This window comes from Atractosteus spatula, chromosome 11 (genome assembly GCF_055471065.1).
Source record: "Atractosteus spatula isolate fAtrSpa1 chromosome 11, fAtrSpa1.hap1, whole genome shotgun sequence".
Lineage (NCBI taxonomy): Eukaryota > Metazoa > Chordata > Actinopteri > Semionotiformes > Lepisosteidae > Atractosteus > Atractosteus spatula.
The window spans coordinates 3,275,215-3,294,251 of record NC_142716.1 but is presented as its reverse complement, the minus strand read 5'-3'; the positions used below and the strand labels follow the sequence as shown (position 1 = coordinate 3,294,251).

At 45.5% G+C, this 19,037-nt stretch overlaps 2 protein-coding genes across 5 annotated transcripts; one reads left to right on the top strand and one right to left on the bottom strand.

Moving 5' to 3' along the window:
- Nucleotides 1-19: 19 nt before the first annotated feature.
- On the top strand, nucleotides 20-6,139 carry lrrc41 (leucine rich repeat containing 41). 4 transcript variants are annotated; one of them, XM_088928031.1, is made up of 10 exons: nucleotides 20-267; nucleotides 740-826; nucleotides 1,340-1,410; nucleotides 1,803-2,700; nucleotides 2,975-3,205; nucleotides 3,595-3,756; nucleotides 4,016-4,114; nucleotides 4,573-4,695; nucleotides 4,918-4,993; nucleotides 5,600-6,139. In XM_088928031.1, exons 1-10 carry the CDS (start codon nucleotides 168-170, stop codon nucleotides 5,817-5,819), a joined length of 2,067 nt encoding a protein of 688 aa, XP_088784157.1. In that variant the 5' UTR covers nucleotides 20-167; the 3' UTR covers nucleotides 5,820-6,139. The 4 variants fall into 4 exon arrangements, 3 of the variants coding, with proteins under 3 accessions (XP_088784157.1, XP_088784159.1, XP_088784158.1); XR_016093774.1 differs by lacking the exon at nucleotides 5,600-6,139 and having other exon boundaries at nucleotides 4,575-4,695; XM_088928033.1 differs by lacking the exon at nucleotides 4,573-4,695.
- Nucleotides 5,997-16,726, bottom strand: rad54l (RAD54 like). Its single transcript, XM_088928030.1, has 19 exons — nucleotides 16,352-16,726; nucleotides 16,121-16,239; nucleotides 15,805-15,885; nucleotides 14,991-15,110; nucleotides 14,529-14,589; nucleotides 13,926-14,061; nucleotides 13,231-13,300; nucleotides 12,409-12,697; nucleotides 11,872-11,996; nucleotides 11,270-11,420; nucleotides 10,875-11,001; nucleotides 10,705-10,779; nucleotides 9,727-9,857; nucleotides 8,963-9,073; nucleotides 8,507-8,630; nucleotides 7,986-8,064; nucleotides 7,542-7,721; nucleotides 6,882-7,045; nucleotides 5,997-6,544 (listed from the first exon to the last, which is right to left on the bottom strand). Exons 2-19 carry the CDS (start codon nucleotides 16,121-16,123, stop codon nucleotides 6,343-6,345), a joined length of 2,229 nt encoding a protein of 742 aa, XP_088784156.1. The 5' UTR covers nucleotides 16,124-16,239; nucleotides 16,352-16,726; the 3' UTR covers nucleotides 5,997-6,342.
- Nucleotides 16,727-19,037: the final 2,311 nt, after the last annotated feature.

Here is a 19,037-nt window from a genome sequence, read left to right as displayed (position 1 = left end):
GAGGAACACGTGTTTGCTGGAGTCAGTGTGTGCAAACAGTGTTGACTTGGGAAGAGAGTGATGTACTGTACTGTAGTGCTGCTTAGAGGGGACAGAGTATACGCGAGTTTTCTAGCTGAGGTCAGACATACAGTATGTATATATTATTATAAACGTGCCGTGCACTAATGGAGAACACAAATGAAGCAGATGTAGCCGCGCCTCTTGTGAAATTGTGTATCAAAGCTGTCAGCAAAAATATGCGCGTACTGGAAAAGCAAGCCTGGGGTAAGAAACTGTATCAAACAGAAAAGCGGGAAAATCGATCACTTTATTTTCTTTAACGTACTTGTGATTGAGACACAGCGACACGAGAACTTAAATCTCTGGGTGACCGTTTATCGCTGATTCTGAAAACGTAGAGGCGGTCCTTCAACTTGTTTTAACACGGGTTTTCCTCGATAGAGCCTTGCCAGGTGGAATAGTTTGAAAACTACCTGCAACTTGATAAACGGTCTCGCCAACGCCATGATGTAATGCAAATGATCGAAATGTGGTCAGAGTTGTGGATCCTCGGCGTTACCTTCACGTCTTAAACTTCACTGTGTGAAGCGGTGTTCGTTCAAGTTATTACACATCTATATAGAGAAGTAAATAATGAAAAGGATGAAATCCAGGACTTGGTGTATTCGTCCATTTATAAGTGATGCGCTTGGTTGCTTTCTGTTTCCTACTGATCGCCCCTGTGCCTTCCCCACAGACATACCGTCTTCTCTTATTGAAGAGCTGTTGCCGCACTTGAACATATTCTACCTGGAGAGGATCGAGGACGTAGCTGTTCGCAAAGGCACGTACAGACGGGGCTGCTCTGTGGGCTGGGGCACGCTGTGCAGTGCAGCTGTGCTTTATCATAGGGCTCAAGGTTTTGGAGGAACGAGGCTTAGGAAAAACATGCCAACACACACCACCTTACCCAGAGCAATTGCAATGCATTCATTCTTAGAGGACCTGGCTAAACACTTTTGTAGCTACTCTATGTGTGTTGCAAGTTTGACAGCAATTCACTACCTTACACCCACACTTGCTAACTCTGTCCTGTCCTGGTGCATGGGAACGAGAATACTGACAGCCCATGGGCAGCTGTTTTGCATGTATTTTATTTCATTTTATTTAATTTTCCTTTTCTTTCACTGTTTTCGGTGCAACTGTGGTGTGAGCTCAGCCAGGTTTACGACTGTAAATGAGATTTTGTTCTTGACAGACCAGACTGGATAAATAAAGGATTATCGTAAAGCAGTCTAATCAGAGCAGGTGTCGCAAGGCATCTAAACAAAATGTTAAAAGCTACCTTTCTTTTTAGGCCTGTCCACTGCTTCTGTGTGGTTTGGACTTTGGATGGAAGTGGTCAAAATCAGGCCTCCTGGAAACAAGGTCAGAACACTAGGAATTAATTATTTTAAGTGAATTTAGACTTTGTAAAAAGATAAAGTTAGATAAAAAATTATATATAAGGAGCAGTGAATTATGCACTTTTAAAAAATGAAGACACATTTTCAGTGTGTTTTTGTTGTAGGAGTGCTTAAAATTTGGAGGAAGACACTCCGTACTTCCATATCTGACTAATTTGAAGCAAACAAGCTTTAAAGTGTTCTTATGAACAGGTAGTACAGCTGCACATCCTTCTCATTTAGAGAGACATCTGTGAAGCAGTGGTTTCTGCATTCAGGTCATGTACAGCAGTCTGTACAGTACACACAGCCCCATGTAAATCCACCCCCTCTAATATAGTCTCTATATATTAATCAGTTAATGTAATTTTTCAGCCAATTAAGGACTGGCGACAGAAATTCCTGGAGCGTCTCTTCCACATGGTCACTTTCGGTCACTTCAGTGAAGAAGAACACCCTCGACTGCAAGACCCTTGTTTCTCCCTCCTCTCGCTGGCGGCCAAGTACGTCAGGGTCCTCATCCTCTCCAGGTCCCTGGCGCAGACGTCCCGGCTGAGCTCAGAGGAGTTCCGGCCTGTCCTGAAGACCCTGGAGGCCACCGTCACGCAGCTGAAACTCCGGGAAATCAGACTTTCTCTCTTCCACAACGACTTCAGCCCGGTGCTCTTCGTCATCCATCGCCTCCTCCACCACGGTTCGGTCCAGACTCTGGTCATGAGTAAATGCAGCATCTCCAGCCCCAGTCTTTGGACTTGGATCCTTCAGATGAGCGCTGGTCACCAAGATATCAAGAAACAGGAGGGCAGTCAATCGTTTTCATCTCGCACTCAGGATCTGGAAGATGAGAGGCGTTCCGATTTTGTACCAAACACATCTGGTGCTGGAACAGGCCTGTCACAGGAGGCACAGGTCTGCAACCAGGAGCACAAGAGTGCAGCCAGGAAAAGGAGACTGTTAGATGACTTGTGTGCAAAACCCTTGAAATTACCTCGGCTTGACATCTCGGAGCCCAGGGGTGGTGCTGAGCCAGGCGGATGCAGTAGATTCGATAAAACCCATCATTTACCACTCTGCCAGTGCGTGGACTCTGAAATCCTGGATCCTGGTTGCACTCTCTCCTCTTTTCCTTCCCTTGTCTCAGGGAAGGGAGGTTGCCCTGTCAGAAGAATCACTGCTCTGGTGCTTGACGTATGCGATGAGGTCATCTCCCGAGTTCTCTCGCCCCTTCTCTCTTCCTGGTTCTGTCTTTGCTCCCTGCAGGTGACATGCGAATGTGAGTAGAGCAGCTCCAGTGTCGAAGCCAAGGACCGACATGTCCATCTCCCCTGAGCAAGGCTGTCCCATTTTTGCTAGACCGTTGCCTTCTGTACTGTATGTATTGAAGAGGGCTCTGTCATGTACAGATGCTAACGTTTGTGGGGGGAATAAGCTCTCACCATATTTTTGGTTATAAGCGAAAAAAGAAAAGAATGGATTTTAGGATCTTTCGTCTCTCTCAACCTGCATCCCCATGTTGCAGTTTCTTACCTGTTTTGTGCTGCCCGCAGGGTCCATAGAGGAGCCCAGCCTCTTGGAGATGGTGGAAGCCTTGCGCCTGCTGTACCAGAACCCGGCCTGCTCCCTCTCAGTGCTGTCCATCACCAGTGTTTGCTGCAGAATGTCTGTGGCAGCCGTGCTGGCTCGCCTGCTTTCTTCCTGCCCTGGGCTGGAGGCTCTTACGCTTGGTTTCTATGGAGCAGAGGGGAACAGCAGCTCCTCTCACCAGCCTGCACCCATAGGTAGTGTATGTCTTTCTCAAGGCCATTCGGAGTGACAGCACTGTGCTGCATCACATGAAGTACACTACTCCCTATTCACCATGTCGTAATGTTTCAAAGTTAGGAATTGCGTGCCCTTCGCTAGTCAACAGAAACAAGACATACACAATTTACTAATCAGAATGAGCTGGTGTTCTCCAACAAGCCTAATGTTTCCTGTTGAAAATTCGGAGTTGCAATTGAAAAGAACTAGCATAGCTTAAAAAAATAATTTTAAATTGATCGGAAAACGCACGAGCCACGTATGTTTACTGTACAGAGCCTGCTGAATGTTTTGAAGACTATTTAAACCGAGGACAAAATCACTCAAACCACGAAACTGGCACTGAATTATAGCCTTTGTTCTCCAGAGAGCTCTCTGAAGGCTCTGCAGGTGGAGTTCCCAGTCGAACCTGTGCACCTTCAGGGCTTCGTGACCGTGCTCCAGGGGGCGCGGAGCCTGACCAGTCTCCACCTGAAGGGGCTCCGCTGCAAGACCCCCCAGCTCAGCGCACTGCTGCTAGCTCTGCCAGGTACAAACAGCCTCTGGTCCTCTGTTGCCCTGCTGCTCTGAGTGAAACATGGCCCTTAGACACCGCCCCGCAGGGGGAAAGAGGTTCAGGGGTTAAATTGCTCATGCAGTTCCAAGACCTGGAGTGTTCACAACTTCAACCACTTCAGTGTTTGCATGTCACTGTCCCTTGTTATTCGATTGAGCATCCTAACCCTGCAGCTGCCTATATAACGCAGATAGGAGATTGAACAGAAAACTGTCCTGTTTGTGTGTGGTAGGGTCAAACCCCCACCTGGTGACCCTGTCCCTGGAGGAACTCTGCCTCTCGGGCTGTCAGGATGAAGTGCTTCACCTCTTGAACAGGTCTGCTCTGCAAGGTAACGTTCTCTCGGTCGGTGACAAGTGAAGAAAACTTCCTGTACGACCGTGGATTTGAGATCATCACCTCCGTATACAGACAGTGTCAAAATGTTATTTGCTGTAGCTCTCCCCTCAACAATTTCCCACAAGCACTTAATATAACGATACAGTCAACAATATTGACGCATGCTGAAGGTTTCATTACCCACATTTTTAATTTTGCCCTTTTTTTTCCCCGATGGACGTCTTTCATGCTGACATTGGTGCTAATGATCATAAACAGTAATTTATGTTTTTTTTTGTTCACAAATTCTTGCTGAATACATTTACCATTTAAAAAATATTCCAACATGATGTTTCTTTAGTAATTACAGCTGAGTTCTTTGAGGAAACTGAGGCATTGATGGGCCATACCAGAAAAAAAAATCTTAATTTCTGACGTCAGACGTCAGTGATTCATTTTTTTCCATTTTAGAGGTATGCTTCACGGACTGCCGCCTGTTTGAAAGGAACAAAGAGGAGTTTCTGGGCCACTTCGTCGACACAGTAAAGGCACAAACATCCCTCAGATCAATTTCTGTGTCAAAGAACCGCCTTGGTGAGCTCTGGAATAGTTTTTCCATTTCGCTGAAGCTGACACCCTGTCTTCTTTCAAGGAAACGTTTGGATGAGATCCCTGGATCAATAACTACCACATAAGCTAAATGGGTCGAATGGCCTCCTTTCATTTGTAACTGTTCTCATGTTCTTTTCCCTTCCAGACTGAGGTTCTCCTGTTGCACATTTTAATCATTTTCTGTTTGATTTTTTTTTAAAACAGGTAATCAGGGCCTGATAGCCTTTGCTGATCTGTTTTCTGAAAATTCTCCGGGCAGAATTCAGCACTTAAACGTCAGGTAATTATATTATTCCAGCCCTGGTCCTGGAGGAACAGTGTGTCTGCTGGTTTTCATTCCAGCTGAGCTCTAAATCTGCAGTGCTGTTGATGATTTTATTGATCTGCCGGCTCTTTTCAGTTTTTAATTTAGTTTGCTTCTTCGGTCAGTCCTGACTATCGATAATACCTTACACCAGCACACAGAAATGTACTTGGCCCCTCATCAACTCGATTGATCAATTGATGAAAAACAGACACAGGTGGGAGAGACGATGCATGTGACACCCATAGTAGGAATGACACAGCCACGATGAGCATTTTTTCCTACCGCAGAGATTCCATTTGGTTACATTTCAGGCAACACACTTGAAAAAGGGCAGTTCTGAAACTCAGAAAATGGTACAGGGTTGATACTTATTACTAATCCCATTTTACCTTTAAAGAACTGAATTTCCATACTTGTACAGTATAAACACACCAAAACTGAAATCAATGATTTATATACTGTATATTTTAAACAAAATTGTAAAACAGGATTATTGTAGAGTTCTGCAACAGATGCCCTAACTTTGACAGTGCTGGCGAATGTCAAGAAGCTGCGTGAATTCCTGTTTTATTTGCACAGCTCTAACTACATCCTGCCCGACGGGCTGCTGGAGTTTGGGAGGTTGCTGGGAAGACATCCCCCCTCGCCCCATCTAAAGCTTGATGTGCGAGAGAACCCCCTGGACAGAGACCCCCAGAAAACGGAGCGTGCCGTGCGGCAGCTCCAGGCACTGTGCCATGTGACCAAGGACTGCTGGAACTCCAGGACCACCTTCGCAGACCACATCAGCGTCATGTGACCAGAGCAAGCTGGGCGGGCGTTTTTATACCCACTACTTCACATTGCGGTTTGAGATCTTGGGAAGTGCTTGTTTCTGAACCTAACAACCCCAACAAAAATCTCAGATGTGCTCTTCAGTTGACCGTTTGGAAGACTCTTCCCTTCGAATCTCATTATACGCACAACACTGCGGCACTTACAGTTCTGATTTTTATTACGGTGCCATTGTGGGACACAAACTATTTACACCACAGAGTTGAAGCTTTAAAAAAAAAAGGGGGGATGGGGGTAGGGGCACTTCCTTTTTGCCCTCAAAAAAATAAACTTTGTATGTCCAAATGAGATGCCTCTGTCTTTAAATTAAAAATAAAGGTGTCGGGAGTTTCCATCTTCCCGTTCTCCTTTCAAAATGTTGGGATAACGCGGATCCAAGTCCAAAGTGTGAGTGGTCTTTCCCGGGAGAGGACTGTCAGAGAGAGCAGCACCTGACGGCAGATGGAAGACGAGCGGGCCGGTGCTCTACTGAAGGCAGAGCAAGCCTGTCACAGCAGCCCTCTCTGGTCCTCGTGGGACCGCTGGTGGAAGACGAAGGAGACGCCCGCGTCCCAGGACGCCTGCAGCACCGGGTCCCTCAAGCCCCTCCTGTCTGAGCCGTGGTGCCACTGGGACAGGTCGCTGGTGCAGTCGGCGGCGTCGGGGGGGCTGCGGACCTGCCGCCCGTTCACACAGCGCCGGCAGCGAAACCTAGGGCCGGCGCACGTCAGGTTAGGTCACGCTGTACGTGTCCCAAGAACAAAGTTCAACCCCACACGCCCAGTCATTGCAATATCAACTGGGTGATCGCTTTTACATGGGGGCCAAGTTAGAAACCAGTGGATGCAAACACTCGCGCGGTTACCCATACAAGTTAACCCTGCTGAAAACCCAAAAGCCTCTCATTTTTAAAATAATGAAGCAATTCAGACGCTGCGGACTTTACATATAAATGTCATTCTACACCACTGGGGAACCTGCTCGTCGCCTTGACTAAAAAAGAAGAGTCGAACCCTTGACCATTCGTTAGTTCCTGAGAGGCGGGTACCTGCTGTGCGTGTCGCTGGCCGTGTCCTCGCGCAGGGAGAAGAGCTCGCGCAGCTCCTCCAGGGAGAAGTGCCGCTCCACGTCCTGCTCCTCGTCCACCACGCAGCTGCTCAGAGCCTTCTTGTGGGCCTGGCGCTGGAGGATCTTCTCCTCGATCGTCCCCGTCTGCGCAGACACACACACCGTCAACACTGTTTTCTGCCTGGCAGCCCTTTTTAAACTTCTTTAAGAGCTTGCAGCTCGACCCAGACACATGAAAGACCATGAAGACTGTGGCTTCCTTTGTTTATCTCTTCCAAATCTCTGGTTTCCTTGTTTCTACTCGTTTATTCCTTGTTTTGATATTATTGTTGGATTTACACAGTTTGTTTAGGTACCAAGTCTTTCACGCCATGATCATTATTCACATTTGTTCATTATTGTATATGGTACCATGTAATATTCTTTCTTTTCTCTGAAAAACCAATAAACAAATGGAACATCAAAATGTTTCCTGGAGTGACTTGGAGAATTTGACCAGTTAACCAGGGGATGTCAGCTGCTGTTAGTTGTCAAGAGCAGGCTGTGCTTTTCTCAGGTTCAAGCGTGCTCGTCAGTCATTCACATTCATGGTAGGTTACATCAAACAGCTCCCTGCCCCATGCCTCCTCCCTCTGCTCACCGAGAGGAGCCTGTAGATGTAGCACGTCTTCTTCTGCCCGTCCCGCCACACGCGGGCCATGGCCTGCTCGTCGTTCGCTGGGTTCCAGTCCGGGTCAAACATCACCAGGCGGTTGGCGCCGATCAGATTCAGCCCACAGCCCCCAGCCTTGCTGCTCAGCATGAAGATGAACTCTGGGTTCTGGTTGGAGGCAAAGGAGAAGAACAGAGCCTTGTGCGTGCTGCTCATGAAGCAAGGACAAAACTCAACTGCAAAATTTTATTCTGCCTGTCATCCCAGTCCTGCTGGTACTGGCACTGGTACCAGCATCAGTCCTGATGTGAAATTGTTCCGTCGGGTCCTGCAGGCCTATAGATTTATTTCACATTGATCTTTCTGTAAGTACAGCTTGTCCTCTGCATAACAGTCACGAGTCACAGAACAATACAACTGCGCAGTACTCACAGAGGGGCTGTTGAATCTCTCCACAATTTTCGCCCTCTTCTTAATGGACATGGTACCATCCAATCGAACATAGAGGTACCTGTCCAACACAAAAAACCACAGCCTTGTGTTGGAACTATTTCTATTCTTATTAAAAATGCAAATAAAAAATTCCGTCTCTTAACCAGCATGTACATAAATAAACCAAACTGAATGAAGGACTGGTGATCTTTATATGTGTATCTTATACAAAATATAAAGGTAGTAATAAAAGACTTCCTTTTTTAATTTGAAGCTAATAGAAGGGACTTAACTACTTGCATTCATAAAGCACTGATGGTTCTGATGGCCAGAGGTTTTACAATAAAGGAAACGGTGTGGATTATTAGCAATAACTCATTTAACTATGAAAAAACAGTGCCATCAACATCACATGAAACATTAATTAATTTGATATTTTTTCTAGAATGTAGCATTAAGTAACATTGCAGCAGTTGCTTGACATAGTGCAATCGGTATGATTTGATGCCGACTGCTCTCACCTCCGAGATCGGCACAGCTTCTCAAAGAGGTCCAGAGTTTGAGTGTAGTTCGAGACCAGAACCACTTTATCGCTGGTGGTGCTTCTTGTCATGGCCAGAATATAATCCAGCACAAGCATCTTCCCTAAAAAAACAACACAGCCCTTCAAGAAAATGCTTCTAGTGAGGTACAGGCAGACATCTGTCTAGAACTCTTGTTGCACTTTTCATGTATCTAATAAGTAAACATTTCGGTCTGAAACCAGGGTGTGAGAAAAGCTTCTTCTAATCCCCAAATGACTGAGGTTGACTTTCCTGGATACACACAAACCAAGAGGCAGTACACGCAAGGTTCCTTCACACAGGATGGAAGCCCCAGAGAGCAGTGGTATTGCTGGTACTGGCACTGGCCCAGTGTTACTGATTTACTGAACAGGTGAGGTGAAGACGTGCAGGACCTGATCACGGCTGGCTTACCGGAGAGCTGTGGCTCCACAGCCTTTGGGCTGTACCCTGGGGGGAACAGCTCCAGGGCTCCATCGAAGCCTTCCTCTCCTTCAAGACACTTGTCATAGATGAGAGACGGGTCTGGAAACAGCGGAGGGTCTTGAATAAATATCTTTGCCTGTTCTGAAATCAACTTCTCTTCCCTTCAACAAGGACATTATGTATATCATAAAATCTACACAGAAAAGTTTAGCTAAGGAATATAAAGTTATCAGATGATTGTATATACTGATCAACTTGAATCACACAATAAAACTTGTGCTGTGCTGTTTCCAATGTCAGAAGTTATTTTGTTGTGCAGTCACCATTAAGTTTCTTCAATGGCTTGCTTATGCGTACACTGCAGTCTTTTTTAATATGAACCTGTGCACTTGCCTAGTGAGCTATTTTATTTCAACTCAGTGAAATTCAGGTTAAACAGAGACACATGGACCAGAGGACATAAATGGAAACTAAGGCACTTTTCCACAGCTGTGGAAATTTGGACCAAGTTACCAAGACAGATCATTGACAGCGTAACAGTTTCTTTCGAGATACAGCTGGATGAGATCATCCAATGAATTTGCCACTAACAACTACTGGAAAACTAGACTGGCTGAACGATGTCCTCTCCTTTTCAAACTGGGATGTTTGAATATAGAAAAGTGGGACCGCATACATTCAGCTTCTGCTAGAAAAGAGATTCCACAGATTAACTCCATGTTGGAAGACAGCAGTAAGCAGTGGGGACTCACGGTTGCAGAGCTTCTTCAGAGAGGTTATGGAGGACAGCGAGGACACGGAGATCTTGCCCGTCTGTAGCTCCTCCTCAGGCTTGGCCTGCTGCAGGAACCGCTTGTACAGCTCTGTCTGCAGAGGGGTCAGCCTGGCCACACAGAATCACCACAAAGCCACGTTTGTGCGTATATACAGTACATAAACATATAAAACTGCACTATTCCATCAGGGTTACCACCTTGCCAGACCTTGTTGAGGCTGCCATTGGTGTACCAGCAGGTGGCGCTGTTCCCCCCGGACCAGCATGTTCAAACCTGGGCCCCAGTGTGGTGACTGGGGCCACTGTGAAGCGTTAAGCATCGCCCCCTTAATCCAACCGAGGAAGCAATGTTCACTTCTCTGCCTGATCTGCTGTGCAGAATGGCTGTTGTACGCCACCCAGACAGGAGCCACGCTCCAGGGAATAAACTGTCTCACCCCCTATACAAGAAACGTTTTATATGAGCCCTGTACAATTGGAGCTCATTTCCTCAATTGAAAAACATTCTTTAGACTAAAGAGTTTAGCCACTGAAGCCATTTTTGTCAAATATGCACCCAAGTAGGAATGGCCAGTTCAATGATTTTTGCTCCCCGGCTCACAGTTCTGAACACTGCAGCCGCACACGGGGGGGAAAATCGAGGAAGCGAACGCCGACTCCTCGGACACGCCCACCTTCGAGCCATTCATCTTTTCAAACATCACAGGCTGCACAGCCCCACCCAGGAGGTTCAGCACCCACTGAACGGTAGGCACCTATGTTAAACAGAGCCCCACGCTTGATACCACAGCAACGCAAGGGACGACAATCATCTTCACACTCCTAAGTGTCTCGGGTTCGCTATGTAAAGGTGCTGTCTGTAGGCCTAGTGAAATGCATTTGCTGGGGATCTTTCCACAAAGGCAATACCTAGCAAACCTAGTACGACATTTTAGGATGTGTTTTAAGCCCATACCTGCAGCAGACGACCTGCTCGATCTTAACAGGCAGGTACTTCGAAAGAATATCTGACGTCCTTCTGATTAAACACCTGAAAAAAAACATGAAGAAGATTCTTACTGAACACTGGCGACAATTCAGTTACCAACATACAGAGACGCCAAGGAAATGCCAATTGTTTCCAACCTGTTGACGATGGAGATGAGCTCTTTGAGCTTCTCCTCCCCACACTGCCTGTCTTTGTCACTGGCATCCGCATCACGTCCCTTCAAGATGGGGATTTCAAAGCGCTTCTTGAACTCCTGAGCAGTCCCTGAAGAAACACAGCAAAGCAACCTTGCCTGGGTGTGTTGTGAAATGGATACAGTCTCGGTAATTGATTAGGTTGTGAGTTACTTAAGCTCCAACAGTGTTTTATAAGGAAGACCAGCACAAAAGCAGATGCTCTGTGCAGCACCTTAGGGATACATCTTCCTCTTCTTTAAAAGTCTGAAAAAAAGATTTGGCTGCAACACAGTTCTCCTCTACAAAGGCCCTGCATGATCTTTCGAAAAGCAGAGTGAACACCAATGCTTTCTCACCGAGGATACCAGCATTCACGAAGTGCACCAGGCTAAAGTACTCCAGCAGATCGTTCTGGATAGGCGTCCCAGAGATGAGGACACGGCGCTGGGAACTCATGGCATTCAGAGCCTGGTACGTCTGGTTCTCCGAGTTCTTTAGACGGTGACCCTGGACAGCAAAGAGGCAGATCTGTGAGTCACTATGTGCAGAATTAGAAAGGGAAAAAAGGACAAAGTTGAAATCTTGAAGGACAGCTGAAACGGCACTACACAAATGCGGCATTCCATTGGAAAACTAATCCGTGTCACAAGCCTGGAAGAGTTTTCTCTCAAAGGCAATAGGTCCCAGTCTTCCTCCATCTCATTTATAGGAGTTTTGCTATACTTTCAGAATGCTTCCTGAAGTCGTGTCCACAGATCGCCTGGCTTTAGAGAGTGTGTAGGAATGCTACGGTGCGTAACTGTATTTAAACACAAGTTAAAGAAAAACAATGGATCCACGCCGCGCTGTAAATCGACACACCAAATCGATTACATTGATTTCCAGCCCTGCCTGTGGTGGCAGCCGTGCAAAGCGAATGATACTGCACAGTTCGAAGAAGAGCTGAGGATTCCCTTACCTCATCGCAGATGACCAGCCCAACCTTGCCCTTGTGCAGAACAGCAGCATGCAGACGGAAAGTCTCGTAAGAAATGATCAGGATAGGAGATGGGACCCTCAGGCCTTGCTGCGAGATGAAATTGACTGCCAATGGACAAATGAGAGTTTGTTGGTTCGATCTGCAACATTGCATTTTAAAAATCACATTTTAGATTTGTTGTGCTAAATAAAAAAAAATCCACAAGAACATCAAACACAATTAAAAGCAAGGCCTACCGTATTTTGTTTTGTTTTATACGGTATATCTGCACAGTACTGACTCAAAGACATCACTAACAAGAATCTCACTTGTGAGCTTAAGTGTTTTTATTACAACCAGGCAAACTGAGCTCACAACAGAGTGACTCCAGTCAGTTCTGTGACTTTCTCTGATGGAAACTGACCAGACCCTGCCTGAACACGTCCAACGTTGAGACAAGGCGACGTGCAGGAGATATTTTAAAACATGACGCTGAAGTGGAGCGTCAGTCACGCTGGCATCACGACGAGCGCTTACCGAGTTTTTGGTCGATCTCCTCTTTCGAGCCCCCGTCGATGGCCAGCGGATGGATTCTCCCGGCCAGCCACTTCCCCACCTCGTTGTACCAGTTCCTCACCAGGCTGGAGGGCGCCACCACGATGGCCTTGTCGATCTCCGGCTTGGCGTCGGGGCTCTGCCTGAGCAGGGTCCACATCAGCGCGATGCACTGCAGGGTCTTTCCCAGCCCCATCTCATCCGCCATGATGCAGCCGTAGCTCTGAGGAATGCGCCTGCCCGTGACGCAGTCCCACAGGAACTTCACCCCCTGCGGAGCACAGCGCACTTTCCACAGTTTGCCTCAGCGAAAGACTTTTTACATCCCATTACGAAAAGTTCTCAGTCTGAAGCTCAGCTTGGAGGATGCCCTTATCAGTGCTCCACTATAGCTGCAAGTTCTGTAAACCTCAATGGGAGGCAGGGAAGTTCATCATAAAAGTTTGTCAACCATCCAGAGACAATGGATAACAGCTTTTTCAGCCTGACACGGTTATGTTTTCAGAATGTTGACGCACGTAGTACGATTTCCCATTACCTTAACCCGAGCAATGGATTTCCTGTTTGACCAGCGCTGTGAGGCAGCAATGCCAACCACCGGGCAACCATTCCCTCCGGACGTTCTTTCAAGCATGCCAACATCTGTCCCAGAAACAGCTGGCCTTTCCCAATAGATGAATATTTACCTCCATGTTTTATTGGAAACCCGAACACTTGAGATTAGAAACTTCTGAAAACAGTATTTATGGTAACAAAGTGCTCCTGTAACACTATATTTTTCTAAGCAGTTCTTCCCAGACTCACCTCTCTCTGGTGGGGTCTCAACACTTTACTCAACACAGGATCCACAACAACATGCACAGGGAGTTTCTCCCTTTTAAAAAAAGAGAATAGTTCATAAAGATTACTAAAAAAAGAAGATGTTGTTTGCCACATATACTGTCACCCACATCACTGATTGAATGATCATTGAAATTCCATTTCTCAAACCGCAAACATAATTAAAGTACAGACCAGAATTTACTCATTTACTTCTGTACCCTAGTGTGAAAACAAAGAAAACAGTACTATCTATTACAGCAACTGATTACTTAACTTAAGAGACATCCTCTAAATTGTATTGATCAATAAAGTATTGTGCACAAGACACAACCCATACTTATATTTCTGATGAAATTACATATTAATTTACCATTCATTACATCTGACATCTGTTTTATTAAACTGATCCAAAGTGGAAGCTTTTCAGCTTAAGTGAAAGATGCTGAACTTGATCCAAGGTAAATAAAAGGTATGCATTTTCAAATTTTAATGTTTCAACAAGACAAAAACCAGTAAAATCAACTACAATAGAAGTATTTATAGAGTTCTGTAATAGTAATGCATGCTTAGCCACTCAATACATAGTTAATAAAACAAAAGCATTTTATGTTGCTGGCAGTAAGATTTATGGAACGTATGAGCATTGAGTGGCTGTTTCACTTCAGATTTACACTCACTTGTCTGCCTTGATCAATTCATGAGCACTCAGTTGGGGAGGCTCATACAACACCAGTGCTCCTTCTTCAAAGGGGTCATGAAGTGCCTTCCTGACTCCAGCTCGCTTTAAACCCAGACCTCTTACACCCAGCGGGCCTGTAGAGAGGACAGTCACTAGACAGGCTGGGAACAATCTCGAGCTGGCCGGAAACACAGCAGCGTCTGTTACAATCAAGGCACAGTTGCCTTCTACTCTGCAATTTCTCTAAAACAGTTTGTGAAGCCAGGAATGATTCAATGAGCTTATGCTCAGGTAAGTTTTTTCATTAGATGAAACGTCTGGGCTTAATGACACGGAACGCTTGGACTGAGCACCAGTTCAGCATGGGGGCTTATGTGTGTTTTTAAGGTGAAGCAACACCATCTCTCATGAATTGCAAAATAAAATGATGGTAAGAGGAGGCCGATCTGGTTCGTTTGGTGCTTAATAGTTAATTGAGCCAATTACCGCAGTCTAGTTAACGTAGATCCTTGAGCTACTCCACTAATTACATCACACTAATTTGAGTATCCACCCTGCATGAAAGGTGAAGGACCTGCGGTGATAAACACAAGCAACTCACCAGTGTAATTTGGAATGGGAACTTTAAACGGCTTTGAGAGGATACTGCGAATGAAGGCTTCCTGCAAGTAAACAACAAGACGACATTCTAGAGCAAAGATTGTTCCTGGAAGCAGGTATGGTTTAAAATCACTGACAGGATTCAAATCACGACACAAAACTATAGTTTAAAAAAGCTCAGTGACAAATATACGTAGCCAGAAATCTGTGCCTTTCACTTTCATATTTGAAAGGAGCATCAAAGCTTCTAAAAGCAGATTCTTATTATATCCCTACTATTAGTTGTATTGCAGCTGAGACGTACATTGGCCTTTACTTACTTGTGTACCTTTCATAAACAGTACAAGTTCTCACTTTTCAACACCTCACAATTTCTGCTGAAAGGATTAAGGAATGATGGAGATCCATGGGAAACAATGTCCATACTGGGTTGTTGTAAGAGCAGGTCAGAAGCAGAACTCACATGCGCGCTGCTGTCCAGACAGACGGGCCGGTTGGTGAGCGGGGTGAGGGGCTTTCGGAACGGGGAGACGTAGCTCTCTCTTCTTCCGCTCTCACTCCCACCTCTCCTTCGCTTCGGGGTCTGGAAACACACCAAACACAGACGCGGAAAGACACTCCTTGTATAGTCACGTTCATCTCTCGGGAAAGGTGACGATCATGCCATCTCGCAGTGCACTCTAAACTGAGAGGGGGTTGAAGAGAGGTTTGAAGGAGGAGTGCTCTAATGGAGGAAAGGAAAGGTAGCCGAGCTGCGTCATGAAATAATGTCCACCTGGAACCCGATTCGGCCATGGTCTCACAGAGACTAAACAGCTCTATGAGGACCACTGCTGTGGAAGAATTCTGGCCATCACAGGGGACAGTCACCACCCCGGGCATCAGCGTTTCACCCCACTGCCCTCAGGCAAGAGATACAAGAGCATCCGGACACTGACCACCAGATTCCTCAATAGCTTCTACCCACAAGCAGTGTGATTGGTGAATACATTTGGCCACGCCCCTCGGACCACACCTACACCATCTACATCATTATGATTTCTTATTTATTGCACATCTGCAGTCATTGTTTACATGTCTGCATTGTTTACATTCAAACTGTTAACTTGTACTTGCCAGCTGTTTGTATATTGTCTTGATGCACGGTCTCAAATGTGTGTTTTTACACTTTTTAAGAATCGAGAGGCTTTCTGTCAGTAAGAATCCCATTGTACCAGTACATGTACCGGTCACATATGGCAATAAAGTTCAAGTTCATTATTGTCGTGATTACTTACCGCCTCCGGGTGCCAGTCCTCATCTTCAGAGGAATCCCCTTGCTTCCTCTTGGCCAGCTGACTGGGAGCGAGGCTCCGTCTCTGTGCAGAGAACGGGCGAGTCAGGCGGTCCGACGAGCGACAGTGTGTAAATGCAGCGTTTCACAGCTGTACATAAAAGCTGAGTTCTGAATTCAAGCAGGCGGCCGGCATCGCTGGCACCTTTTCAGCTACAGCATAGTTTGGCATCAGGGATGTTGGAACTGGACGTCAAGAACAGCAAACCCGTGCAACAAGCAAAGGAAAATACGCAACGTTTTACAGCAGCTGCACTTACCATTGTCTCTTTCTTCTAGGTCTGACGCGATTTTATGTCGACTTCTGTCCGCATCGTTTCCTTGCCAATCAAAGAATCTCCACCACAGTGTTGCCAACTAGGACTGGCTCTGGATTCGTCTGAAATATAAACATCATCTTATCATGAAACAAAAAATAAATGTGTAGCGCAAGACGTATCTTAATTTCAAGTTTAAAAACGACGCTTGCATGGGTTTTTACTAGAACTAACCTGTTCACATCTAGTGTTTTAATTTGTTAATAATGCGTCTGTCCACAAATTGAAGACCAGCCTTCTGAATAAAAATCAGAAGGCATTTCGATCCCCACTTGGAGTTCAACAAGTCAACAGTAACAACTTAAAATAAGACGACTTAATTCTTAATTCAGCCACCGAATACAGCGTCGGAAAGCCTTTTATAACCCTACTTCCAGGTTATATCTGGTTTCCTTGCTCGCTGACGTTTAACCGCGCGGTGTTAACATATAACTTTATGTACACCGCTTGACACAGCGATCATTAAATAAAAATAGTCAATATTTCAAGTTTTCCGGGACACAGCCACTCTGTTTCCCTGTGCAGTTATTGAATGTTCCGCGCGCTGGTGACGTAACACCTACCCGTACGGAAAGCGCACAAGGACAAAACCGTTGACAGCGTTTTCAAAATCCGCGTCTATGCTGTGGCTGGTGTATTAGGCTGCAAGGCTGGCATAACTGCTAACCATACTAGGTAATAATAATCAACTGTATTTTATATAGCGCCTTTAAAAGTGGCTTGTCAAAGCACTTTACAGAATGACAACAACATCAACTATAAAAAAATACACAAGAAATGCACAATTAGAATACACAGTGAGAGGAGACGGTAGATGGGGGGTACTGAATACAGCAGGAGCAGAGGGGTAAAGAACAGAACCAGTTAAGTAAAGGCTCTTCTGAAGAAGAAGGTAAAAATGCAGGTCATGGGGTTTATTGCTCTGGCCCTATTCCTGTTCAGATGTTGCACTTTGCGTCAGAACGCTGGAGGTATTAATATACTCTAAATCTGTCAATGAAATCAGACACTACAAGACACCGTTTTGCAGAGGGAGATGATGATGATGATGATGATACCTCGTGTTTCGCAGAGCTGTTGAGCGGCCTGACCCCTGACGAGTACTGGGCACACCTCAGTCCAGGACCCCAGCACAAGCAGCAAGTGAACAGAGGTCGGACCCGTCAGTAGCCCGGGTGCAGGTGCAAAACGGGAGTCGTCCCATTTCCCTTCATTGCAATGCGCCCCGCTGATACCCGCGGCGCTGCATCAAGGGTGTAGGGAATCTCATTTATTCTGACATTTGAAATTATTTCTCCGCGAATTTCGAAGCTCCGTGCTTTACGATCCGCGTTCATTTGCAGCTTAATTGGGTATGAATTTCAAATGAAGTGTTAACGCCGCGGAAGTAAAAATAGTCCTTCTCCGGATGAATAAACAACCGCGTTCGCGGTCTTTAATTCTGTTTGTGGAGAGAAGTACAAAAAAAAACACACGTGTCAGAATTTGGGGATGTTGTGTAATGTTGTCTTCACAAGGTGGCAGCAGACGTCCGGGTTTGTTGAAAACAACTTAAAGGGCGTGTTCAGTAGCAGCTATTGAACCCCAACAAAAAGTCAAGTTTCTCTCAATCCCCTCAATTAAAAAAAAAAAACTCGTACGGGAGTCTCAACAGGAAGTGTCGCGTTCACGTAATTTCAAATGCAGCGTGCATGACCTTGTCACCTATAGGCACCAATCAAGGAAATTAGTAACACGTTTCATTTCATTTAGAGAACATCAGAAGAGTTCGCCCTGTAAATCATCAATAAAACCCACACAAAAGAAGTTATACCTTCCAGGTTTGAAAAATGCCTTTTATATCAATTTTCTTACGTAGGATTGGATTTTATATTGCTTATGCACTGGAGACAAGCACCAGCAGTAAAATACTGACAGATCTCCCTATTTGGTTTAAGTTGCCACATGAACATCCTCCCTGTTTCTGCTTTGACCTCATCAACACACAGTTTTAATTAGTGAACGGATATTTGCTTACTAATTCAGAGACGTTTCAAAACAGACAGACAGAATGAATCTAAATCAAGTCTGTGGAACTGGTCCTGAAGGATTATGGCCTCTGGCGCTATCCTGGGCCTCTTTCAAGTAGCAGCTGCCAAAGAATTAGAAAAATTGATCAATTGTCCCCCTGTTGCCAATAACAAACCAATGTGCTTAATTAGCATGAAGGTTTCCAGTCAAGGACTGATCCAGTTAACCCAGGGTTCTGCAGTCCTGGGCCTTGGAGGGCTGTGATGTCCTCTATGGTGTTCATGTCACTAGAGGTTGGGCAGTTCAGTTCAGGTAAGGCTTTAATTAGTCCCACATTTTTAGATATGAAACTGGACATTTCAACCTTGTAGAAGTAACCTGAAATCAGCTACCTGACAAAATGGTTTGAATAACGAAGGTTATTTTCCCAATAATTACAGTACTACAGGGCACCATAATGTTCACAAAACCTACATGTTAGCTCCATGACACGTTTCACGCCAATATTTTCTCGGTACAACAGCTCTAGACAAACAACAAAATGCAATGTTAAAATATTCAGTTTATTAGCACGTTTATTCCACATAGTCTGGTATCCAAGTTAAACCGTCAGGTTGTGTTGGATATCTTCATTTAATGTACAATTGAACCATCACACTCATTCGAATCTTTCATAGAAAGAAAGTTTCCAGAATTTAAATATTCGACAACAAATAATGAAGACAATTTCCATCCGTCCACTTTCTAACCACTTCTTGCAGTACAGGGTTGCAGGGGAGCTGGAGCCTATCCCAGCAAGCAATGGGCACGAGGCAGGGTACACCCTGGGTAGGACACCAGGGTTATTCTG